This window comes from Pan paniscus, chromosome 5 (genome assembly GCF_029289425.2).
Source record: "Pan paniscus chromosome 5, NHGRI_mPanPan1-v2.0_pri, whole genome shotgun sequence".
NCBI classification, from domain to species: Eukaryota; Metazoa; Chordata; class Mammalia; order Primates; family Hominidae; genus Pan; species Pan paniscus.
This window is the reverse complement of record NC_073254.2, coordinates 65,202,004-65,229,942: the sequence shown is the minus strand read 5'-3', so window position 1 is coordinate 65,229,942 and position 27,939 is coordinate 65,202,004. Positions and strand designations below refer to the sequence as shown.

At 35.1% G+C, this 27,939-nt stretch overlaps 1 protein-coding gene across 1 annotated transcript in view; it reads right to left on the bottom strand.

The window, feature by feature from the left end:
• Nucleotides 1–27,939, bottom strand: part of TFAP2D (transcription factor AP-2 delta) — a 59,642-nt gene that overhangs the window by 18,089 nt on the left and 13,614 nt on the right. The window contains exons 4-7 of the mRNA XM_034962233.4: nucleotides 26,074–26,239; nucleotides 25,783–25,901; nucleotides 9,898–10,039; nucleotides 3,824–3,937 (exon numbers count right to left, since the gene is read on the bottom strand). Coding sequence (XP_034818124.2) covers nucleotides 3,824–3,937; nucleotides 9,898–10,039; nucleotides 25,783–25,901; nucleotides 26,074–26,239 — 541 coding nt within the window. The remainder of the gene's footprint in view (nucleotides 1–3,823; nucleotides 3,938–9,897; nucleotides 10,040–25,782; nucleotides 25,902–26,073; nucleotides 26,240–27,939) is intronic.

Sequence of the window (27,939 nt, the reverse complement as noted above, 5' to 3'; positions counted from 1 at the left end):
CCTTGCAACATAAACAAAAATTAACTCAAAATGAATCAAAGACCAAAACAAGACATACGGCTGTAAAACTGTTAGAAGAAAAAATACAGGAAAACTTTACTGCATTGTATTTAACAAAGATTTCCTGGATTTGACACCAAAAGCACAGGCAACAAAGGTAAAAAATAAACAAATTAAACGACATCAAAATTTAAAACTATGTACCAAAGACACAATCAACAGACTAATAAAGAAATGTACAGAATGGAAAAAAATTTGCAAATTATACACCTAAGAAGAGGTTACTATCTAGACTATATAAAAACCTCCAGCTTAATAAAAAAAAATAACCTGGTCAAAAAGTGGGCAAAGAACTTAAACATTTTTTCAAAGATGATGTAGAAATGGCTAAGAAGCATATGAAAAGATGTTCAACATCACTAATCATTAGAGAAGTGCAAATCAACAATGAAATATCACCTCATACCCATTAGGATGGCTACTATTTGGTGAAGATATGGAGAAATAGACACCCTGTACATTATTGTGAAAATGTAAAGTGGTATAGCTGCTATGGAAAATGGTAGAAGAGGCCCTCAAAAAGTGACAAATAAAATTTCCATATCATCCAGCAATTTCACTTCTGGGTGTATATCCAAAAGAACTGAAAGCAGGATTTTGAAGAGATATTTTCACATCCATGTTCATAGCAGCACTAGTCATGATAGTCAAGAAGTGGAAGCAACCCAATTGCCATCAAAGAATGAATCGATAAACAAAATGTGGCATATATAGGCACATACACACTTACACACACACACACATACACACACAGAGAAATATTGTGCATCCTTAAAAGGATGAAAATTTTGACACATGCTATGACATGGATGAACATGGAAGACATTACACTAAGTGAAATAAGCCATTTACAAAAAGGCAAATACTGTATGATTCCTCTTATATGAGATGTCTAGGGTAGTTAAATTCACAGAAACACAAAACAGAATGGTAGTTGACAGAGGCTGGGGAGAGGAGAAGATGGGGAGTTGTTTAATGGGTACAGAGGCAGTTTTACAAAATAAAAAAGTTGTGGAGATTGGTTATACAACAATGAGAATATGCTTGACACTACAGAATTGGTTAGAAATGGTTAAGATGGTACATTTTATGTTATGTATTTTTAATCACAGTTTAAGAAAAAGATATAGTAGGAAATTTGCTATAAAGAAATCTTTGGTTATGCGATTTGTATCATCCTACTACTTTTGTTATGAAATCAGAAGATTTTATCTAAATAAATAATTTTAACTACAATTAAAGAAAAATAACAATTCTGGCAAACATTTAAAAAGCATAATAAATGGGAAATCATAACTTTCTAATATTCAAAATATTCAATATATAAATAATATCAACATTTTATAGATGATACTATTGTAAGTAAATATGTAGTGTTAGAAAGTTTTAAGATATGGTTATGCATGAAATTGTGATTAAGAAACTGAAGCCATATATAATCTTGTGAGTTTTATACCCCCATTATAATCTCACTTTCTTTTTCACTAGGGGTGAGGGTAGCCATTTACCATATATTTAGCTGCAGTCTGAGTAACACCAGCTTGTTCCCATATTCTGTATGGGGAGGTAAATAAGAGCATATAAAGCCCACAAAGAAAATGCTCAGCTCATGTTTTGAAGTGAGTTTTCTCTAAAGAGTTCTGTGGCACTAAGTTGGCAACTGACTAACGTATTGACAAATCAGCAAGTTGTGCCTATGCTAAGGAAACAAATGTTTTGCCTATTTATTTCACACCGTAGCTGATGTTTGACTGGTGCTCTATTTTGTTTTGAGCATAAAAAGGATGGCTTACTATCTGATGAAGGCCTCAGCATCTGTAACTGGAAATAATCTAGCATACATGACAGAGTCTCATTTCTCTGTACTTTAATAGTATGCTCCTTCTCAGAGTAAAATTGTCATTTAACACACTTCTTTAAATCCAGAATCAAACCTCAATGAAAATTAAGTTCTGAGTTGATCTTTTGTAAAAATTATAAATCCTTTTATTATGCGCACAAACAAAAATGTGAAAAATATTTGTGTAGATGTAATGCTGGAGACAAATTTAAACTTGGATCGGTGGTGAAGGTAAATGATACGTCATTTACTAAATGCTTCCTTTACATTCTTTATCTCATTTTAGCTCACCTATGACCATATAATGGAGGGCCTCTTATCCCATTTGAAGCTGAGGAAATTAAGGTTTGGAATGAGTGGGTAAGTTACCCCAAACAACCCAGCTTACATATATAAGGGCTCACAGATACAAGGATTTGAAAAGGTTTTGACTCCAAAACCTTTTGCTCATAGCATCTGGGTTTTTTATTTTCCCCCAGTTTTATTACACTTCCTATCACTAGCTCAGTTGAGTGATGAGAGAAGTCCTGTGAAATATATCCTACATTTTGTGCATTTTTGGAAGATAAATCCTAAGTTGAGTCTTCAGAGATGTGCGTCTATTACATCTTGAGGAAACTTGTGACATATTGTAAAATAGAATATTCTATTTAACTGTCTCTGATGTTGCAGCCTAAATTTCAACTTATTTAAACACTTGTTATTTTATATAATGAAGTGCCCTCCTCAACAGCTTTACAATTTTTGACAGGTATTGAAAGCATTTTAATATTTAATGTGTATTAGTCTTTCCTTATCATTGTTTAACTAAATGATAATAACTTAGAAAGGATACAATATGCCTATCATGTAGGCATTAAAATTCTAGAGTTTTAAAAATGTAAGGCACCTGAGTAATTACATGTTCTTTCTCACATTCCATATGGGGCCTAAACTAACCAGATAAATATTTTCTTCATTCCAAAAACACATCAGAAAGTGAAATTTAAAATATGCTTCCAATAATACATTTCTTTATTTTATTTTATTATTATTATACTTTAAGTTTTAGGGTACATGTGCACAATGTGCAGGTTAGTTACATATGACTCCAATAATACATTTCATGCTCTTGTGTGGTCTAACTTAAGAACCATTTGCAGTTTCTAATTGCATCAAAATTTTTAACATACTTCTGGAAAACCAGTCAGTGATATCCTGTTAATTTCTGTCACGGCATCTTTCCATTAAACAATTGTGTCACCAAGATAAAAAACAATTTAAAAGATTTCAGAACCCTCATCCAAAAGTGCTAAGTATTATTTGAAATAATATTGTTCATTTTTGTAAAGTAATGATTTCCTAACAATGCATAAAGATATAAAATTTTCCAATCTGAAATGCTTCATGCATCGTTATTCTATCAATTTGATTTTACAAGCTTGGAATTTCAAAAAATTCAGTCAATCACTGCTATGGTTGAATATGTGTGTCCCCTCCACCCCACTCCAAATTCATATATTGAAACCCAATCTCCAATGCAATAGTATTAAATAGAGTCTTTAGGAGGTGATTAACTTATGAGGGCAGAAACCTCATGAATAGGATTAGTGCCCTTATAAAAGAGCCCAGGGGATCTTGTTTGGCCCTTTCATCATGTGGGAGAAAATGGAGACGGTGCCATCTCTGAAGCAAAGAGCAAGCCTTTGTCTAATTAACTCTGCCGGCACCTTAATCTCAGACTTCCCAGCCCTCAGAACTGTAAAAAATATATTTCTGTTGTTTATAAATTACCCAGTCTAAGGTATTTTGTTATAGCCCATCTGAAAGGACTAGGACAGTCACCATATAAACATATAAGTGGTATCTCTAAATAGAACTGTGATAGGAATACAAGCGTCTGGGTTAGTAAAGAATTTGAGCAAACTGGAAAACCAGTCTTACCTGAAATGTGTTAAATGTCTCTGGATGTCAAGGTCTAGAATTGGAGTGGGTCTGGAGGATCCCAGTGGTGATCTATCTTGGCTCAAGAGGTCTTGGAATTCTTTACAGATTTGTCTAAAATAAAAGAATCAAATTTAAAACTGAAATTTTGAAATTGGACTTTAATTTCATCCCATGATATTTAACCAAAGGCTTGTTCTCTCTTTAAAAAGAAGTCTAGATAACATTTCATAAAGCAACCTCAAAAGTTCCATTCGTAGCATACAGTTGAGGTTCACAATGGTGACTTTGCTCTCAACGGCTATAGGATAATCATACAACATTTCAAACAAATAACAATCCATGAGCACTGATAAGACCAATGTTTATTTTTAAGATGACTATTCATAAATTAACCTCAGGATAAGGGGAACCCCATATGAAATGATCACTATGATCTTTTTAATTGAAATGTGATTTTTTAAGACATAATATCTGTAAACAAATTTAATTAAAGTTACAGTCTTACTTCAGAGCCATTATTCAAACAGACTTTGGAAAATCCTTTTTTCCCAATATTGCATTAGAATTCATATTCTTATGAGCTAACTTTATATACTAATATTTGAAGCAGATAATCACCAGTAATTTAGTTCACTAGCCTCACAAAAAATGGTTATATTATGTTCCATGTAAGCCAATTTCTTGCAAAAATTACCCTCAAGGTAACTTTTCTGCTGCATTTCTTTGCTTTAAATGGTTATGGTTTTTGGTCATTGGTTTCAGTTTAATTACAGTGTTACAATGTAACAATAAAGACTTTGCGATGTACACTCCAAATGATATAATTCTAAAGAAGCAGAATACACTATACAAAGAGATATTGTTTTTGTTTTTGTATTTTAACAACAAAACACTAAATTATCCAGTCTCTGAAAAGTAAAGGATTGCCAAAGAATTGCTTAAAAACATCCATCATCTGAAGTGAGGTGACTCCATAAATCAAGGGATAATATGACAGTAATTAGGTTTTTTGTCTGTTTTTACAATGGGCAGTCGCAAAAATGTAATAATGTAGCCCTGACTTTGATTATCAATGTAAACAAAGACAGGTATAGAAGGGTCAAATTATTTCAAGTGAATATGAACCCGGCCATTATTCTGCTGCAAGGCATTTGTGTCATCAACAAATGACTACCAAAAAGTGACAAAATATCTTGAAGTACAAATAATTGATCACTGAGTTAAAAATCAGTGGGGACTTCTTAATCAGGTATCTAAAATTTATTTAATTCCATCAAAGATCACTTATGATATTTTAAATGAACAATGAGGGTCTGGTTTAATGCCAGTGTTCAAATATTGTGTCATTTCACAGAAATTGCCTTATTCATGTTTGCAGAACACAGGTGAAAGTAAAAAGGAGTCAGAGATAGGAAAAACAAAGTCCTTATCTGCTTCAATGAAATGATACTTCACATCCCCTTCCTAAAGGGCCAGTTGGATCTCTGAGATACAGCATCTGAATACATGCTTTTAACAACTGTGTGTTTCTACTTTCATTGAGACAGTTTCTTCTGAACTCCTCACATTTTCTGTTGTGAGACTCAATTGCTTTATGAAATATACCTGTTTTCAGGTGTATTGCCCATATTTTAATCAATGAATGCAACTTAATCTAAGTGTTTGGTGCCATTTTGAGGAGTATATCATAATCTTTTGTGCTTTGTGTTATTTAATATAGATTTGTTGTCTTTGTTTATGGAAATTTCTAACTAAAATTTTAAATTTAGCCTCATGCTATCATTTCCAAATTACTGTATGGTAGGTCATCATTACGATCCATTCTTACAAAGAAAGATTGGTGTTGTTTTTAGACTTTTGTTTTTAGCAGTCTTTTAGTTTTTCTATCAGATTAAAATAAATTTTAAAACATTAAAATAAAGATTGAAACATTACTTTAGTTATTGTGGCATAATATCAGAATTAATTGGATAATGGAATAAACTTTTAAGTTGACAAATCAACTTTGTTCCTGTATGAATAATACAGCAAGTTATAATAAAATTGACGAAGAAATTAGAGAAAGCTAAAGAGGTGGAAAAATTTAACTCACGCTAAATAATTCACACAGGAGGATCTACCAGGAGTAATATTATATTATATTATATCTCCCCCTTTTATATTTAATTCTACAGCTTAACTCACTCACTTTCAAGCTTAGACTTGAAAACAGATGACAATCCTGTAGATTCCCTGTAGGCAATTATCATCATCATCTCATTATGGCACTTACAGAATTATGATTTTATGACTACTTTCCTTCTTATTTAATTTTTTATTTATAAATCTACAAAAAGAAACAATCTTACATCTCAAGGCAAAATGTCATATTATGAATTATGTAACACAAGATGATCTTCAGTGAATCATACATTCTAACTTTATCACTTATATCATTGTCCTTAAGGACGTAAGTTTTTAGCTGATGTCTGAAATCCAAATTCTATGTTTCACCCTTAGATGATTAACAGTATGGTAACACTAAAAGTTGTTAACTATTCTGCTTTACCTTAATGCAGATCAAATGTTAGACATATTTAGTTCTAAATTCAATCAAAAGGTTTAAATATGTTTTCTATTAACCAAATAAACACGTTTTGTCTGATTCATTTTTAGAATTCAAAAAATGTTTCAGTTTCTATTCTTTCACCTAAATAAATGTCTAAATTACACAAAATATTTAATCAACAAAACCCTGGAAATAAGGCGGCACGAGAAGACTAATGGCACTTAATTAATAGGCCCTTTATACAATTGTATACTTGGCAATATACTTAAACACAACTGAATCTGTAATCCATGGAGGTAAAAAAGAAATATGTAGGCCAATCTGACAATGTAGATTAGCAATTGGATCTCTCATTCAATAAATTTTAGATTTCATATATATTTTTTATAATGTTGTCCAAGTCTTATGAATAAAGGTGAACTGACCAGGATATAATGAATATCCATATAGGCTACTTAATATTAACTTTTACCATTTTAATTGATGAAAATACCTCATGCTTTACCATTGGTGTAAAATTAGAAACTTCTCAGAACACATGTTGGGTCCATTCATATGTTGCACAAAAAGGGTATTATTTCCACACATTCCCTAGTTTATCTAGTTATAGTGATTACTGGTTATATTACGTATGTTTGCTATGACTGGAGTCTCTGATTTTTATTTCACATAGTCCAATAAGAAGATAGGATGCATATAAGTAACAAAAATAAAAAATTATAAAGCTGTATTATAATTTTCAGATGTTTATTCCTATTTACTCTTCTGTAAGATAAGTTAATTGAAATGAGTGGATTCAATTCTTGCTTGACATTTAATGGTCTGCAAATGTGCAGCTATGAGCAGACAGATAAAATAAAATTACATGTTCTCACAATGTTTAATGAAATCAAAGTTCAAAATATCACCTAAAATAATGTATGTTACTTAGATCCCAGGTAAAAGGAAAATACTACTACCTGGTCAAATATGCTACCCGAAAATAGATGTCTCAGTATAATTTTGACAAATATGGATGCATTTCTTCTAGCATTTCTCCCTCAAATTCTTCTAGCATTTACTTCTATTAAAACAAAATCTCAGTGCCAATTTGAATGTGCTTGGAGACTGCTGCACACTTCAACAGAATGATGGGAATCTCCAAGAAAATAGGAATTGTATTTATTGCATTGATGATGGTAGTGGTGAATACTTCCAAAACCATTCCTGGGGGAAGGAGGACAAGATGAAGTGTTTCTCTGGATTAAGGAGTGAAGGTCTTTGAATATGCATGATAAAACCACAACCAAGTCATTTTGATGTAGGAAAAATGAAGGTGTTTTCTCTTGGAAATTTGTATTTTGGGACAACAGTAAAATTCACATGGATATGTGCATTGGTAAACCTGCATGATCCTGCCAGCTAGGATGATATGCCATGGAAACACCTGGGAGATATTACCTAAATTCTAGTACTGTATAATTCTCTTGATCTGTAACAGTCTTTATCTTTCTCCTACGGTAATGCAAATGATTCAAACTAACTATATGTGCTTTCAGCTCCTTTTGGAGAAACTGAAATATGACTGAAATTATTTGGAAAAAAATTTTAGTCAATAAGTTATTTGGAAAAGGAAATGAGTACATGGTAAAGATAAAGACTCCCAGAAGACAAAATATGCAAAAGGTTCAGATTTAGGTCTTTTCTACTAGCAAGTTTTCAGGGGCTTCCACTTCACAAAATTTATTCCCAGATTTTAAGTCCAACTTTTATACCTGCCTTATAAGTTTCTTTCTCTATCTCTTGATCTTCATACTCTCTTTCTGCTATTCCCTTCCTCTTAATCTTGTTTTGCTTTTTCTCTATTCCTTCTGCCACCAACTTTTGCTTTTCTTCTCTTTGGGACAAGATGAGATAATCTAGTACTTTCAGAACAGCAATAGATAAATATAATCCTAAGTCCAAACAGTGCCAGCCACAGCAAGTGTGTAAACTTCAATTAAGGGACTCAAGTGTCTTGGACAAACCTGTGAGATGGCAAGTATCCCATATACTCCTTAAATTTGTAAAAAGTCCTATGTTACATAAGAAGCTGGTAGAAAAGAGAATATTTAGTTTTGGTTTTATGCATTTTGAGCCAATTTAAATCTCAGCCAGTATGTTGTAAAGGCATTAAATAATTACTTGTTATCAGTTTCTAAGAAGTGATGTTTTTAATACTCTCTGCCCTAGATTTTCTCTTAAAAAGTTTTCCCTAAGGCTGGGCATAGTGGCTGATGCCTGTAATCCTAGCCCTTTGGGAGGCCAAGGAGTGCAGATTGCTTGAACCCAGGAGTTTGAGACCAGCCTGGGCAACATGGCAAAAATGCATCTTTATAAAAAATACAAAAACAGGTGGGTGTGCTGGCTCATGCCTGTAGTCTCAGCTACTCGGGAGGCTGAGGTGGGAGGATCACATGAACCTGGGGAGGGTGAGTCTGTAGTGAGCCATGATCGCACCACTGTACTCCAGTCTGGGTGACAGAGTGAGACTCTGTCTCAAACAAACAAACAAACAAACAAAATACTTTTCCCTGAATAAAAAATTAGTTCATAAATGACAGTTTAACCAGCTGAAACTATCAGTTCTAAAATCTTAATATAGAATTAAAAATTATTTAAGATTCTTAATGGCCTATATGTATCAATAACTTATTTCGATAATGAGAGGATAACAAGAATTGGTTACTACCAGAAGGATTTTCCCCTAAAACTTTTGAACGTAACCTGCAGTGCTATCTGCGGTTCTGCTGGATTTTTACACAATAAATGGTAGTATTCCCACTAATTATCGACGAACTTTCAAGTGTCAAGGAATTTATAAGTCATCTTATGCAAGCTTCCCCCTTTCCTATTGTATTGTCAAATTTGTCTACATCGTTTTCCTCATTATTTTAATTTGCATTTTAATTGGGCTTTTTACAATTTCCAGAAGCTTTGAAATACATTATACCTTAAAAAAAAAAGACAATAACACTATGAGGCAGTACAAGGATGATTTACTTACTCATACACAAGAGAGGATGGGGACACTCATGGTGATCCTTGGTCCCAGAGGTCTCCCTGGTACCTCTCACCAACCTGTGACCTCATCTTCTGTCACATTCCCCAAAATTTATGGTGTTTTGAGATTTTACCCTCATTTATTAAGGCAAAATGAGTGCCTTAGACCAAATTACATAGCAACCAAAGACATATTTGCCTGGGATCTACATTTCCTAAACTTGTTTTTCTCCAAGGGATTTCTGCATATTCTGGAGAAGTTTTCCAAGAACTTTCATCAGTTTCAATGACAGCCTTATCACTAATCAAGGGCAGTTTGTAAACCTTGCCTGGGCACCAAAGGGTAGAAAGTCCTTGTTTAATGTATCTAGCTGCTTGTGTGTGAGACCTTCCTTGTTTTAGAGAACGGGTGCCTTCTAGACTGTTTTCCTCATTTCAAAGAAAATGAAAAAAAAAAAATACTGAAGATGAAAGCACACAGAGGTTTCCCCATTCTGCTTACTTGGTCGCCAGGATCATCTTTTTTCTTGCTGTCTGTTCTTTCTGTTCCATATGTTGTCTGGCAAGATGTTCTCCTACTGCTTTGGCTGGAAACTCTGTTTCACAAGTGTAGCCAAAATCCCGAGCCAAGTGCAAAGCCTCCCCTGTTGGCAGATAACACAAGTGAGTTTCTCACCAGCATCCAACCTTAATAACAGTAGAGTCTTGCATTTTGCTCAAGCCTCACTCCTGGCTGTGGTCAGACAAATCATTTTTCCTACTTAAACTATTCAAGAAAAAAGACCTTTTTGGGGGGAGGAGGGGAGGTATTGAGGAAGAATGAGGGGAAATTGAGGAACAGAGAAGTGACTTAGCAGGCAGGGATAGGTGGAAAATTGAGGGGAAAAAAACAGAAACACAATCCAGAAGTGTTGACTCCCCTCATGGCTCTGGCCATTAGACCAGACTGACTTTCCAGGTTTTACACATGATTCCCAAGCGAAATGGCCCCATGGACAAGTCATTTTGTGGCTGCTGAGCCTACAACCTATTCTTAGTGTGTCTAAACTATTCAGATGTTTTTTCCATGAGACCTATTAAAATACCTGTGAAGGGTCCATATAACTTTTCGAGGAAGTCGGAGAACTTTGGAAAATCATGAATAACTTTGTTCTTTCACAAAATCCTAAACCCAAGTAAAATTTTAAGAAATGGGGTACGAATGGCTTCCCAGCAAAGTAAAATTAAGTGATGAAAATCAATCTGGAAAACAATGTTATTTTTAAAGCTCAGTCAAGGCAAATCTTACCTGTCCACTAAACTTTTATTTAAAAAATCAAGTTTTCTAAACAAATGTAGTACATATATACCATGGAACACTATGCAGCCAGAAACAGAATGAGATCATGTTCTTTGCAAAAGTAGCTGGAGGCCATTATCCTAAGTAAACTACCACAGGAACAGAAAACCGAATACTGCATGTTCTTGCTTATAAGTGGGAGCTTAACAATGAGAACACATGGACACAAAGAGAGGAACAACAGACACTGGGACCTACTTGAGGGTAAAAAGTAGGAGGGTGGAGAGAATCAGAAAAAATACCTATTGTGTAGTATGCTTATTACCTGGGTGATGAAATAATCTGTACACCAAACCCCCATGACACAGTTTACCTATATTACAAACCTGCACATGCACCCCTGAACCTAAAAGTTAAAAATAAAATCAAGTTTGTACTGTGTATCTGTTAATACTAAGCATCTACTCACCTACTTTATTCAAGGCACAGTGCTAGGTAGAAGTAATGGGGACTATAAAAGAGTACCAAAGATTGCCTGTCTCCAGGAAAATGATAGTCATAACAATAATAGTAGCAACAACAACAAGTATCTTAGTAGCACTTTGTAATTTTTATTGCACCTATATGAATATTACCCATAATCTTTTCATGTTTGTTGTTATTATGGTGACAGTATATAATACAAGATATTATATTACAAGTACCAGGAAAAAATGAAATAGCTGATAATATGAAGAAAAGGGAGGGAAAGTTTATAGATATACAAAATATACAAAAGAGAACAGTTAATATCAATGAAAATATCCTTAGTAAAGATGCTAGCACTTTGGGAGGCAGAAGCAGGAGAACCCCTTGAGCCCAGGAGTTCAAGACCAGCCTGGGCAACATAGAAAGACCCCATCATCTCTACAAAAATTTAAAAATTAGTCAGATGTGGTGGTGCATGCCTGCAGTCCCTAGCCACTCAGGAGTCTGAGGCCGGAGGATTGCTTGACACCATGAAGTTGAGACTGTAGTGAGCCATAATTACACTACTGCACTCCAGCCTGGGTGACAGAGTAAGACTCTGTCACAAAACAAAACAAAACAAAACAAAACAAAATATACTATTTTTTTCATTCCCACAAGGTGAGACCTCCTGTTTTAGGCCTTAGCAAAAAAGTCTAGTTTAATATAAAATGTATTGCAATAAGCAAACATATTAGTGCGGTTAATGTTTTGTAAACTCTGATCATGCCCCTCTCCACACATATTTCACATGAGCAATGGCACGTCTTTAGTTGCAATTTTAATATCTGTGTGGTGGAAAACATCATTGTTTTTTCTTCTATTTTAAATAGAGAGATGATGTAACTAAATGGAAGGGATCTCTATATTAATCTGAATAGTGCTAGTTTAATGGGGGTCACAGTTTAAGGTAAGAAAATATGTGAATATTTGGCAGAAGAAATGGCACAAAGATGTGTGTGTGTGTGTGTGTGTGTGTGTGTGTGTGTTTTAAAGTCATTGTTATGCCATACAGGACACTCACTATTGCTTGAAAAATGATAGAAGGGAGATTATTTGAGAAGTTTCAAATTTGGAAGTAAAAATGTTTTAAACATTGACCCATCAAATAATGCTACAGCACCTGACCAGAGGATAAACTCATGTGGACCTTAGGCTTCAAAAGTATCTTGTAACTAACAGGATAATACCATCAGTGGCACCATCTTTGTACAGCAAGTCAAGTTACATGTATTAATATAGCTGCACATTGTTATTGTTCACACCAAAACAGATATTTAAATAACATTTTAACAGAGTCTATCTATGTATCATCTATCTATCTATCTATCTATCTATCTATCTATCTATCTATCTATCATCTATCTATCATCTATCTATCTATCTATGTGTGTCTGTCTATGTGTCCATCCACCCATCCATCCATCCATCCATCCAATCCTTTTTCTTTACTGTTTGCACAATAGTGGGAGAGGTAAAACAGGGCAAACAGGAGGATGGCAGCACGCCTCTTGAATTTTGTGCTAAACCTGATTCCTGCGGATCTGTCCCATTTTATGCAAAGCTCTCACCGTGTGGCAGTTTTAAAAACAGTTTGAGTGGGACAGCTGCTATTTACATTTACACTGACAGCCAGATCCTTCCTTCCCTCAGTTCTGTTTACTGCTTTCTCCTGCTTGTGATATAACATTGTTACAGGATGTATAGCAATGCTACATTAAAAGAAGTGGCAAGTGAAGACACTCTGATATGTAGTTAAAATGTGTATATCGTGCCACAGAAGCTTTGGGTGTGAGGGCCCAAAAATGAATGAATAAATGCATCCATTAATTAAAATACACATGGTATTCAGAAACAATGACAAATCTATAGTTAAGTCCTTTACAACAGATGTCTTTGTCAACAGGTTTAAGAAAACTAGACATTTTACAGTCAGAAAAGCATATTAACAAGACTGTAAGGAGTTTGACTGATTTGGGAAAATAAAAATCCATGAGCTCCTCTGACTCTGTGGTGGCACAAAATGTCTATATGAACAATGAACTGAAGTGCAATAACCTGTGGTGGAAAGAGCAATCCAGGAAAGCCCGAGGATGTTTTCCCTTTGATTTCCAAACAGCAAGTATGGCTGCCATCACCTCACTCCTGGGAGAGAAGTAGAACACCCTTGTTCTTGTTCTTTTTTTTTTTTTTCAGAGCTACTTTAAGCTATACCTTTATTTCAATGTATTGCAGCACTTGGCCATGCACCTTTTTTTTTTTTTTAATTTAATACAACTGAAGCAACACACTAAAGTTGAAATACCTTCATTTTATTCCATATCATTTCAACAATTACATATTTTAGAAGTAGGATAGAATGGTATTTCTGTCTTTAGGTCTTAGGCCAGCATCCTTAGCAAGCTAACACAGGAACAGAAAATCAAATACCACATGTCCTCACTTATAAGTGGAGGCTAAATGATGAGAACACATGGACACATAGAAAGGAGCAACACATACAGGGGTCTTCTGGAGGGTGGAGAGTGGGAGGAGAGAGATCGGGAAAAATAACCAGTGGGTACTAGCCTTAATACCTGGGTGATGAAATAACTGGCACAACCACCACCCACAACACAAATTTATCTATGTAAGAAACCTGCATTTGTACCCCTGAACTTAAAATAAAAGCTTAAAAAAAGAAGTAGGGTACATGGGTGTGTAGGTGGATCAGGTTGGTGCTTGGAGAAAAGTATTCCAAGAGCAAGGCTTTAGGCTGTATGTGCCACGTAGTAACCCCACCTACTAAAAAAGTGAAAACCATGAAGGATATTCATCTTTTCAATAGTAACAGAACCAGATATTTAATATTTATATTAAACATATCTCTTAAAAAGCAGGCACAAATAAATTTCAGAACATAGCAAGAATGTAAAAGATAAATTTGCTCGTTGATTTTAGAGAATTCATTTTTCCACACTCCAAAGCAAAAAGTAAAAAAATAGGAAGAAATATTAGGAAAAATTTAAGTGACATTCATTGATGTTGCTCTGAAATAGAAAGTTAATGGCAAAATGTTTTTTAAGGAAAAACTGCACATTGTGCCAAGATCCTGAGTTTTATAAGAAGCAGGTTTAAATGCATTTTAACAATAAAAGTAAATATACCTGACTTTCAATCGGTTATACAGTCATTAAGAATTTTTCTTTCTTTAGGCCGGGTGTGGTGGCTCATGCCTGTAATCCCAGCACTTTGGGAGGCCAAGCCCAGTGGATCACGAGGTCAGGAGTTTAAGACCAGCCTGGCCAAGATGGTGAAACCCCATCTCTATTAAAAATACAAAAAAAAAAAAAATATTTAGCTGGATGTGGTGGCGGGCACCTGCAATCCTAGCTACTCAGAAGGCTGAGGCAGAGAATTGCTTGAACTCGGGAGGCGGAAGTTGCAGTGAGCTGAGACTGTGCCACTACACTCCAGCCTGGGCGACAAAGTGAGACTACATCTCAAAACAAACAAACAAACAAACAAAATTCTTTCTTTAAAATTATGGTATTTTTTTAAAAAATTACTTTACACAACTAAAAAATTAATATTTAACACTAATTTTTACTAAGCAGTACTTGTACATTGTTATTCAATAGATAATTCTCATCAACTGTCACTCTAACAATATTGCCTTAAAAACAATTGAGTTTAACTTAGTGTTGCAAAACCCAATGTTATTAAATGAAAATAACAATTTGTATGTGTTAAACTCCAGTCATATATTTATGATTTGAATTTTATTTTCACATATAGGGAAATAGCACATTCAATTCTATGGGATTATTCCAAGAACTATCTATTAGAAAGCAAATTTGCAAATTAAGTAAATTCTTATACTATCAAGCTTTAGCAAACCCTGGAGCTGAAGCACAAAGTAAGTATATCTGATGCCCTGACTTACAGATTTCCCAGACTCTTCGGAAAGGAATGCATTCTACAACTCTATACATCATACGATCTATGGCCTTGAGAGGTGCCTTATAATATAGTAGTTTTACTAGTTTGATGTTGCTTTTGTCAAACACCAACACTTTGTGTTTCAAAGTGAAAGTTTCATTCCCCATTCAATATCCTGCACTTAGCACAGCATCTGATTCACAATAGGTACTCAGTAGACATTTGTTAAATGAAAAAGCTTTCAGATTATGTTAACAGTATGTTAATTATGACAATAGTCTTGTGAAGCATCCCCTCCTAGAATATAGGGAAGAACTAGAGCAAAAGAGACTTGTTAGAAAGAATTAAATATATACAGAAAAACCTATGAAAAATAGAAAAATAGAGTATATCCCTCTATCAGTGGAGCCATTTAATAAAATAGACTATACTTGAAGGCAGGCTTTCTCAACCCTTGCTACTCCCATAACCTAGAAATTTGCTTTAAAAAATGTTTTTCACCAATAGCAAAGACTTGGAACCAATCCAAATGTCCATCAATGATAGATTGGATTAAACAAATGTGGCACATATACACCATGGAATACTATGCAGCCATAAAAAAGGATGAGTTCATGTCCTTTGTAGGGACATGGATGTAGCTGGAAACCATCATTCTGAGCAAACTATCCCAAGGACAGAGAACCAAACACCACATGTTCTCACTCATAGGTGAGAATTGAACAATGAGAACACTTGGACACAGGGTGGGGAACATCACACATTGGGGCCTGTCGTGGGGTGGGGGTAGGGGAGAGGGATAGCATTAGGAGATATACCTAATGTAAATGACGAGTTAATGGGTGCAGCACACCAACATGGCACATGTATACATATGTAACAAACCTGCATGTTGTGCACACGTACCCTAGAACTTAAAGTATCATAGAAAAAAATGTGTTTCACCCCGTATCAATTAATCTCTGGTGCCAGGGCATCTGCAGTTTTTGAATGCTCCTAAAGTAATTCTCTCAAACCAGAGTTGAGAAACCACTGTCCTAAGATAAAGAGAAAGCACTAGGTGAGGATGAACTGCACATCTCCCAAAAATGTAAGGATTCTATGACTTAAACAAAAGGGAAAGCAGCCACTAGCGAGTTAATATGAAACTATAAGAGCCTCTGTCTGGCTGGGTTCTTGCATGATGAGATCTCCCTTATTTGGCTAATATGGTATGAACTCTATAGACAAAAGAGAAAATGTGGTAGTAGAAGTAGAGATAGCATTGTTAGGGAAACAAAGACTTCAGCCTATTGGAAAAGCATATTTGTTAAGGGTGATTTAATATAAGATGAATCTTGCACTTAAAGTTGGTAGGGAAAAGGTGGATTATCAATAGAAAATGTTAAGCCAACAAGGTGGCCACCTGGAAAAAAACAAATAAAACTGGATCTATAGCATACATTTAGCCATGAAACAGAAGTCCAGATGGATCATAGATTTAAACATAGAAAAATGAAACCACATAGTAATTAGAAGATAACATGGTATTTTTTATGATCTTGGAATTAAAAAGGCCTTGTACAGTGTTGCAATTAAAACTAAAAGCCATGAAATAAAATGTGAAAATATAATTATATTAATGTAAAAAAGTTCTGCATGCAAAGACCTCAATAAACAAAGCAAATAAACAAAAACCCATAACAGCCAACTGAAAAATGAAAGTAAGTCATATGAAAGACATACTAACATTTAATAAGCCAACTTTCCTAATAGAGACTGAAAACTTACAAATCAATAAGGAAAGTACAAATATTACTCCATAAATACAAAATAAGTAAATAGAAAAGCTCATAAAAGTCCAAGAATATTCTGAATCTCCTTCATAATAGAGGGTTTTTTTAGTCAATCAAATAAGCAATGATAAAAAAATTGATAGCCTCCTGTTTAATTTAGAGTACAGGAAAGTACTATAATGTCAATGCTTCTTACCCTCATTGCCAATAGGATTATAAATTTGCAACCACTATTAAGGAGAATCTGCCAATAATCAATGAAAACTATAAATGCAAATCATTTTTTGTCCCTGCAATGCCATTCCTAGACATTTATTGAAGATATGTACTTGCATATCTGTGGAACTATTTATATAAGTTTGAGGTTCTTCATTGAAGCACTATTTGTAATAGCCAAAGACTGAAAACACCTAAATGATATTCAGAAGAGGACTGGTTAAATAAATTGTAATAAATTCATTCAGTGAAATACCATGAGTTTTTAAAAGAACAAACAACTTGTAAGCACTGAAAAAAAAGAATGAACACTAAGACAAACTCAAAAAATTGATTGCAAAATAGTATCTACAGAATGCTATAATTTGTTTTAAAAATGAATAAAAGAGATACACACATATATCCTTGGAAGGAAAAAGATCAACTAATAACATTTGTTTTTTTCTGGGAGGGGAACTGAATGACTGGGGAACAGAGTGAAAAGGAAGTATTTTACTGAATACTTTTCTGTAACTTTTGAATCCTGAACTATTTGTTTGTATTATTTATTTAAACTTATATTAATCAAAAAGTAAAATTACTCTTTGCCTTATTCTTAGATTTAATTCTGAACTCAAATGTTTATTGTAGATGGAACGTGGGTAATTCCAAGTTTTCCACTGTTATTCAATAAAAGTTAGTCATCACTAAGAATAATTACAGCCTGCAATTTGATTAAAATATCTACAAATTTCAATAAATGTAAGCAATGGGGGCCACAGCTCTTTCCTATAATCTAGCCTTTGGGAGGCCAAGGCGGAAGGGTCACTTGAGCCAGGCCAGCCTAGGCAAAAAAGTGAGATCCCCATCTCCACCAAAAAATCAAAAATTAGCCAAGCATGGTGGCACGTGTCTGTGGTCTCAGCTACTCAGGAGGCTGAGGCAGGAAGACCCCTTGAGTCTAGGAGGTAGAGGCTGTAGTGAGCTGTGTTCATGCCACTACACTCCAGTCTGGACAACGGAGCTCTTCAGACTGTCTCTAAAAACAAAACAAAACAAAAAACAAAAAAAGGAATAAAGCATTAGTTGATCCATTAAGTTTTGAAAGGAAGAATCATAGAAAAAAGAAAAGAAAGACACTAAGAAGAGAATTCAAACGTTATTTTTAGTGAGCATCACTATGTGCAAGAGTGAATAATGAGCTAGATCAAAGGTGGCAAGGGAAAAACCGAGGCAAATTGGTTTGGCTATATTTGTCTTTATGTGGCACAGTCACCATGAGTAGGAACAGGAGTTTATGGACACCCAAGCACATAGTCAAACACAGTGACGTATATATAGTATCCTATTCCTTCTGCCTCTACATGCAAATACCATCCCCACCACACAGAAATGAATGAAATCTTAAAATGCAGCCCTGGGGAGTGATATTAGAAAGCTTGCAAATAATTTTAAAATATATACTCTAATATGGTATATATTTATCCATAATATTGTGTGATACTATTTCAGGTTCATTGAGACCAATTTTTGAATACTGATAAATGTTAAGTTTTTAGATAATAGATAACAATAAGTTTTATCTAATTACCAATTACTGAAGCAGAGTCTCCTAGATAGAAATTATTCTGTGCTTAGAATAAGACATTTATGAATGATACGAAACCTAATAGTCTAAAAACTATGCAAAACTGTCTCCAAGAAGACACTGTGAGTGCCAGAATGTGTGTATGTAAAAGGGAACAGCAGAGCTTTTCCAGGTGAGACTGTCTGACTAAAGTGAACATCAACTAGAGCTATTAATACAAGAGGTCAACGCACTACACTTTTCATATCAAATATACTTTTAGAAGAAAGCTGAAAACCTTTCTCCCAAAGGTGGGACTAATGTGGGAAAGTAATGTCTGGAGAAGGCCAGTGAAGGAGCTATTTGGGAAATGAGGTCCATGAGTTGCTCAAGTTTCATATGACTTTTAGTTTCATATGTCACCACCACCACCCAAAAAAAGCCCATTGTTGGTACCTGTGTAAGAGCAATGAGAATATTAGCATTGTTCTAAACTCTATGAGAAGAATGACTTACAATGAGCATTCCCTAAACAGATGTTATCCCTAATAATTGGCAAAATGATTCCAGTTTTCAAGCCTACAAGTCTCATGCAGTCAATGATACTTCTTTCCAAAGTCACAGAATAATCACATCAAGAAAACTTTCTTAGTAGACCTTATCTATAGGAAAGAGTTCATTGACAAATCGGTTGTTTTCCCTTGTTTCTTGGGAATGCAATAATTTAGGCTCAAGATTAAAGGTAGAAGGGAAATACCACCAAGTGGTAGGATTTCTTTCTACTGCCTTTTGGAAGTTTGGCCAGAGTGGAATAAAAAGGTTTTGTAGGGGAATCTTGTAACTAATAACTTAATGAATTGGCATCCTTTAAAAAGTACAATGGATACTATTGATAATTATTCCAGAAGAGATTAAACCAAGATTTAATGTCCCCCTAACTTTGAGGGATTAAGTAGAAGCAGAAGGTTCATCAGGTTTTAAAAACCCTGTACTAGTGAACAAAGTTTTTGAAGCTTGGACATAAGAAAGTTCAAGAAACTTGTTCAGGGTTCCTAGCAGGAGGGGAGGACCAATCTAATGTGAAAAACAGGCTCAAAGATTGGTAACGTTTTTTCTATCTGTGAGTTTTACTTTAGTTAAATTCAGAAGTAACTCAGCAATGAAACTGTTCATGATATATGCCACAAACACAAATCCAAATGGAAAATATGCCATGATGCTGCAAACCAGAAGATCTGGGTTCTCATCCTTGCTGCACCCAATTGTATGATCCTGTGCAGAACAGCTATTCTCACTTTGCTTTTAGTTTTCTCATTTGAGAATAATGACTTTATGCTGGGCACCATGGTAAGTGCTTTGCAAACATTCTGATTTAACCCTTGCAACAATCTTATGTGAAGTGTGTAATTTTTTAACACCACCTTATAAATAAAGACACTTATGCTCAGACAAGTTATGTGTCTTCCCTTACAGCAAGTGTAGAAGTGAGTTCAGACAAGTTTGTTTGACTCCAGAAACCACACATTAGGATACATGTACTAATTTTTATTTAGTGGCTCTATGAGGGGCCTATTGTGCAAATGTTTAATCTATGTGAATATAGTTAATCCTGCAAAAGAAACATAGGTCAGATGTTGTGGGTAGATATGGGTGCTAGACCATAAAATTTTTATCTTTTCTTTATATATGATAGAGTTGTTTCAGAGAAGACTCTGCCCAGCTAGAGATTACATTTTCTACCATATCCCACTGTCATCCTCACAATAAGGTGTGGTCACGTGATTAGTTCTTATAGAATGAGAATAGTAGTAACTGGGTAATTTTCTGGCTAGAGTGGATAAGAAGCAGTATACTTCCACCATTATGCCTTTCCTTATCTGTAAGCTAAATGAATAGGATTCCTAAGACTTAGTCAGAGTAAGCTATGGATGGAAGAATTCTGGGTCCCTGGGTCTCCGAATGAGACACTGACAATAAAAAAGTCCCTGATAGTGAACATTCACATCAGACTGCGATGAGTGAGAAATTAGCTTCTATTATGTTAAGCCAAAGACATTTTGGGAACTGTTATAACAGCTGGCATTATCCTCATCATTATAGATATGATGGTCTTTATTTATGAATTAGGAAAATGAAGCTCAGCTAGGTTAAGTAACCAGTCCAAAGTCAGGCCCTACTTCAAAAATGATATTCTGAGGGTAAGAGGTGGTGGGAGGAGTACCAGGCAAAGGGTTAACAGATTTTGCAAGTGGCACAAAACAACTAATTTACATGAGCTAAGATGTCCAAGATAGGGTCTGAGAGTATATATTTTGAAATGAAAGACAAGAGCAACAGTTACTAAGGATTTAAACTGAGAAAGATTGATGGAGATCATACACAATATTTGGAACTGGTTCCCTTTCTTTTGCTGATACATATTTATACCCTCCATTGTCCCACACTGTTTAAACACACACACACACACACACACACACACAGAAAGAGAGACAGAGAGAGAGAATTTGATCTTCTATCATAACAAATTTCAGCTCAAGGTATTTATATTTACGAGCTTAAATAATCTATACTTTCAGAACCCTGAGTGTTGGCTGAGAAGGTTACACAAGCTTTTGCAAATGCAGCAAAACTGTCCCAGGAAGCACACCACTCAGGCAGACAGAATTCCCTTCTGGTAATACTCTGCGATGTCATTCATCTTGGAACTTCCTAGATAAGAAGGGAGTGATATGCAGGAAGGACAAGGTCATTGACTCCTTGTATTTATTTGAATAACCACCAACTCTGCAAACATACTTCTGAAGTAAAATATGGAGGAGGCATCCACAGAAGTTGCCAATTCAAGAATAATAAACATATAACAAGGGTGTTAAAACTAGAATTATGATATTGGTCAAATTCCTTGAGTGTTTTCTAGAGAGAATAGTTTCCACTCTAGAAGAGAATTATTTCCACTCTAGAAGAGTATAAAATTATTCCAACATCTCTTCAAGAAGATCAGTTAAGCAAATCCAAGCCACTGTATTTTTCAGAGACTGACATCTTTCTGATATTGTAGATACTAGAATGGATGAGAGCAATGTAATTAGCAAAGGAAAATGGAAAGAAGAGACTTGTAATAAAACAGCATACAAGGAGTTATATCTAATTATTACCTATAGATTTAAACCACTTAGATGAAGAGATATGAGTTGAAAAAGAAATTAAATGTGATATTGCTTTCGTGGGACTCAATTCAAATATTTCTATCTCATTCAAAATTAAACAATATATGTTATGTAGACCCCCCAAAATCCCCAGTCTAAATATCTGCCTTACTAAAATGTTCACTTTTCAAACAACTTTATCAGGTGGAAAAACGTTCAGTCAGTCTAAAGTTCTTCATCCTATTAGTTCGTAGGTACAATAATATTTGTAACAGAAAAGTTGTGAATTATTGGAATATAGTATAAATTTGCATCAAATAACCCTATCTTATACATCCCTAAAATGATTTCTAAAAATAATGGCTCTAATATATGGATTTGAAAACAAAGCTAGGAGCTATTCATACAGTGACTCCATTTAAAAGGAATATACGAAAAATGATTTTTAAAATAATTTTTTAAAAGTAAAAACCAAAGGCAAGCATAGAAACCTAGGGATATGCTAATGAAACCTGTTATGTCAGTAACAAGTGTTGTTTTTGAAAAACAAATGTTCATTTGCTAATTTGAATCCCCATCATAAGGCACTTATGTTCATTGATTGGTCTTCACAAAGATTACATCATCTTTGTGTGGAAAGCCTTCCAGGGTCCCCACACACTATTCCTTCATTGGTAGTCTATGAAAATATCAACAATGGCAAGCCTGTATTCAAATCTTCCCCACAAAGAGGCAGAGTCAAGTATTGCAAAGTTGTAGAAGTTTAACCTTCATGAGATTTATTTCTAAGTCTGCTCTGTGAGGAATACAATCAATTAGATATTTTTTTCTCCTATGCTCAATATTATGCCAAAATGCGGGGGTATGATTGAACCCCAGTAATGTATTGGGCCATCAGGATGTTTGAGAAACTACTCATCTGGTCATAGCTAGACTACTCTATAACAATTTCAGCAACAGTTTCTAGAGATAGTTGAGAAAAGTTAAGTTACTAACTGTTGGTAATTAAAATGCACATATAAGTTAATGTAGAAAATCCAGAAGATAAAGGAGAGATTTCAGTTTAAAAATGATGAAAGAAATATTCGTATTCTTTCCCACAAGACCATAGAAAGACCATATAAGAAAGCCAATGGCCTGTTTTAGATACTAAAAATCTAGTTTTTGAATTTTTGAAAATAAAAATGTCTAAAAAGTTTCTGGCTCTTGCAAAAATATTTGATTGAGGGAGAAAACATTACTCAAAAACACGGTCAATCCAAGAATTTATAAACAAGAAATAGTAAGTATGGTGAAATTCATACAGGAGTAAAACTGTAGAAATGGAACAAACATTAGACCCATGTTGGATCAAGTTGCCAAAAATGCTGATAAACATCAATGATTTCAATGTCCCAGGAGGTTTGAAGAATCAGAGTTGGGTTACTATTATTCTGTATACACCTAATACCGTCTGCAGAGTTCCAGGGGCCATGATCTAATTCAGAACATGGCATCTTGCTGGCTGGAAAGGAGTTATCAGCTGTTACCACCAACCCAACTGAAATATGGGGATAAAAATATAAAAGAGAGTCATCAACAATGAAGTCACTCTTCATGTCAGCTCAGGGTTATAATGAAGCCTATTTCAATGTAGATATAATGTCCTTGTATGTCAAAGATTAGGTTCTCCTCATACCCCAATATAACTTGTAATTTTTAAAACTGTAGGTCATGACTCATGACTCGACAGTGAGTTGTGAAATAAATGTAGTGGGTTTACAAGGAACATTAAAAGAAACAAAATATGGAATCAAATTAAAATGTCAGAGAATATTGTACATAGTACTAAAACTTCAATGTGTGTGTGTGTGTGTGTATGAAAGTGGGTTTGAGGGTCTTACTATGTCAGGAGTGGAAGGGCGCAAAAGATCTCTTTGACTCTAAATCTGTTTTCTAAGGTTTCATCAATGTGCCTGGAATTCAATAGTGAAAGATTTATTTCTCTACATCCTGAAGATACTGGGGATTTCGAAAGCACATAATTAAGATAAGATGCTCCTCAAAAGGATAAAATCTTGTTTCATTAGCCAAGGCTGATAGCTATCTCTGAGCAGAGGCCACAGGAATAGAATACAAGTCGGGCACTTTTGGGATAGGAGAGGTATGCAGAAAGAGTAGGATGGCAAGACTCCAGAGATCATCCTAGGATTCCACATATTTGACCTGCATCCTTGATGCTAGTACAGATTGATGATTCCCATGCAGGATATCCCAGTGCTCTTGGCTACCATAAAAATCAGTAAGAATTGTGAACATACTTTTTGTGGCTCTTCCGTTAGTACTGACCAGTACTTTCATAGACAGCATGGAGAAAAGTCTTTACTGGGATTGATAATTTTCACACCAATTAGAAATTTCATGAGCATTCATACACAATCATCCCAGGTAGTGAAAAGGGTTCCAAGGAACAATTAAATCAATGATATTTAAACACCACTATACATCAGAATCACCTGGGGAGCTTTAAAAACTTTAGATGCCTAAGCCATCACTCCAGAATGAATTTCAGTTGATTTGGGAATGAGACCTAGGCACTTTGTAAGAAATCTTTTCAATTGACTCTTCTGTGGAGTTGGGTTTGAGAACTACTCGAGTCCTACCACCCATATGATTCTTGAATCCCCTCTATTATCCTGAGTAACTGTTTTGTTATATTTTTAAACAATGATAACTATAATTTTAACCCACATTTTTAATTAAAATGTGTGGAAATCTGTCTCCCTTTGGAATCAATCCATTAGTCATTTTTTTTTCTACTTTGCTCTTCCCCAATGTGGGTGTATGATAGGTTAAAGCCATCTACCATATGCCAGGCTTTAGTACCAGCACACGCAGGCAAACACAACACAAGACCTAGAACATGGTAATAGTAACACAGTAAATGTCAGTTGTCAATGTTATTGTTGTGGTTGTTATTATCGTGACTACTATCAGGGAACACAGCAAAGATGGCTGTTAAGAGCAAAATCACCAAAGCAATTCTGCCAAGACAAATGTCAAGAACACACTACTTCTCAGTGTTGTACAGTAAATGCTACGTATTGAAAATCTGAAAAAAATTATAGATGTTTGGTTTTGTGTTTCATTCACTACTTCCTACAGTGCCATATAGACAAATAATGGATGTATGAAGTAACACAGGTGTGTTCAAGGTGAGGCTTGGCAAAAGGCCCCTGCCTTTTATATTTTAAACAATAGCATTCCACATGATGAAAAAACTTTCCTTTGACATTCAAAAAGTTCCCCACAATGTTTAAAAAAAAAAGCCTTTCAATAATAACTCTCCTTAAAAGAAGACTGAATAAGAATATGTAAAGTTTAGACCTTAATAGGAGAAAAAAAGGAAAGAGGTAAGTTGGAAATATAACAACTTCTGGGAATATATTCATTTCCATTTCTCTTCCTATACTACTGGTTAACCTTAACCTCTCTCTGACTGAGCTGAGCTTATCCACCCATACAGCCTTGAAAGTTCACCATGTCTTTAGAGAGGTCTACTAGGATTAATACAATATGCTTTCAGGCTCAGTATCATGCCTAGACCCCTGTGAACTCTTCATAAAGGGTTATTTCTCCTGTAGATCATGTTGTACTGAATTACAATGGGTTAAGTTAGATTTACTTAAACTCTGAAATAAACAATAATGCAAATGACAAGAGCACTGCCAATTTCATGTTGCTGTTATTTAGAGGCTATTTGGAGAAGTACCCAAAACTTCCATTGTCTTATTTCCTATTACTACCAAGATTAGTAAATTAAATGATATTTTATGAATTATCTAAATCTTAAGTCTAATTTAATCATCATTGTCAAGATAATTTAGGAAATTTACCTTAACTGTTAACTGACTTGCTTAATGGTACAGACAAAAATAAAACAGCATAATTTAAGAAACCTGAGTTTCAAAGACACGCCAACCTTCCAGCATTATTTTGCTAAACTGAAAAGTCATACCTTCGACCAAGGAAGTAAGGAGGGTGACATTAGCTGCTTTCCGTCTTCCTGCTGGTAAGTTTAAGCCAAGCCTATCCAATTTCTCTCTCAGGCAGCGGCCCCCATTCTTTGATTTTGCTCTGTACAAAAACAAACAAAAACTAGGTTTTGAAATTTCACATTCTGATGAAAATTATGAGACGACTTGACCACATGGGGAATACACTATCAGATGGAAGACATCATGACTAAGGGTTGAGGGTATGGTATCAGTTAGCAGAAATTCTGTGCCAGAATACAGCTTTGTCTTACCTTCTCAAAATGCCTCCCAAGAGTGAAGCATTGAGGCACTCAGGTGGGGAGAGGCGCCTCTTTACCTCAGCAATGGTCACCTTGTATTTGGAAGTAGAACTAAGAAGGGACAAACGGCCAGGGACAGAGCAAAATAAGTCTGTGGGGTTGACCACACAGGTGCCACCTTGGGAGAAAAAAAGTATATAACATGTTAGTGACAGTGAAAGAAGCTAACTGCATGAGAGGCAGTTAACATCAAAAGACTATTCTGGATTTGGGAATACATGCTAACAGTTGTACTTATATATCCCCCAGATCATCGCAGGGAGCTGCTCTAAATGTTCTTTCAAATACTACTCAGCGTCATGTCTTTTCAATGTTTGTGAAAATGTCTGTGAGTGTACAATTGTTAGAAACATTGGCATCCTATGGAGTGTAGAGTGACTCACCAGTGCTAATTTTGGCAACATCCACACTAAGAAACACTTCAATTAATCAAAAACCTCAATTCCAATAGTTAAGCTCACAAAGACTAGGTATTACTTATACATGGTTGTATGTTTATGTACACACACAGATGCACAATGTACACAATGGATGGAAATGTTTTATCCACAATTACTGTCTTTTCCAAAGTGTTTGAAAACTGCCATCTTTTCCTCATCCATCTGCCAATTAAAGGCAAAACAGTCACTCAATCCCAGGCACTGCTAAAAACCAGTTACCCATTGAAAGAAATTTCTAATCCATACAGGTGATGATAGGTTAAATACCTCTATTGTATGCCAGCCCTCAATATCAGCACAAGACCAAGAACATAGTAATCATAATACTTATTAAATGTTAGCTGACAATAATATTGTAGTTATAATTGTCATTGTAAATGTAAATTGTAAATGTCATTGTCATTATTACTATTAGGGAGCAAAACAAAGATAATTGTCAGTAGCAAAATCACCAAGGCAATATTGCCATGCTGGGGTTCTGGAACAGAAGCTTTCTGTCTCCAAGCTCCAGAAAGCCCCCTGAGCTTCAATCTCCTCCAGGAACAACAGTGTATGTTCCCTATCCTCAGGCAGTCGACAATAACTGAAGAGGACTTGACGATCCAAAGGTGATCATCTCTGAGAAGCATTTCCCACTGTCCAATTCCTCCCCCACTGCAAGACTTTGGAGCCAATGTCCACCCTGCTAACATGGTGACTATACAGTTCCGGGATCCAAAACCGCCTCATGCATTGAGCAATCTGAAGGCAGAGTTTTTAAGGGTCCGAGGCAAATTCAAAGTTGGCGTTTTTGATCATGTATTTTGTTTCTTCAGCTAGGGTCAATCTTACAACCCATATCCAGAAAAGGGACAAGTTCTATGAGAGAAAAGAGGTTTTAAAAAAGTAGGTGGGAGAAGAAAAATGGGCAGAAGAGTGTTGTCTAAAATATTTTCACTTTGTAGCTTGTTAGAAGCATAAAATCTCAGACCCACCTCCAAACTTTTTGAGTCAGAATCTGCATTTTAATGAGAGCCTCAGATGATTCACATGGTCATTAAAGTTTGAGAAGCACTGAACTAGGACTTACCACTTGCCTCCCAGGTATCTCTTACCCTTATTTACTAACTAGCACATATGGAATGTTATACCGGTGGTAGAAATTCTGGCATTCAGATTCTGGTATTTTCCCTGGGCTGGGTTGCAAAAGAACCTGGGAGGACATTTAAAAAGGCAAAGGGATCCCAAACCTGAGGAGACAGAAAAAGTTAACCTTGCCCCACTCTTAAAACATTTCTACCCCTGTACCTTCTGGAATTCTTCCTGATTGTCTTTTGGTCACCCAAGTTTTCCTTGCAAGTGCTGGAGACCAAGATCTTTCTCCCTAAGCATTCTAAAG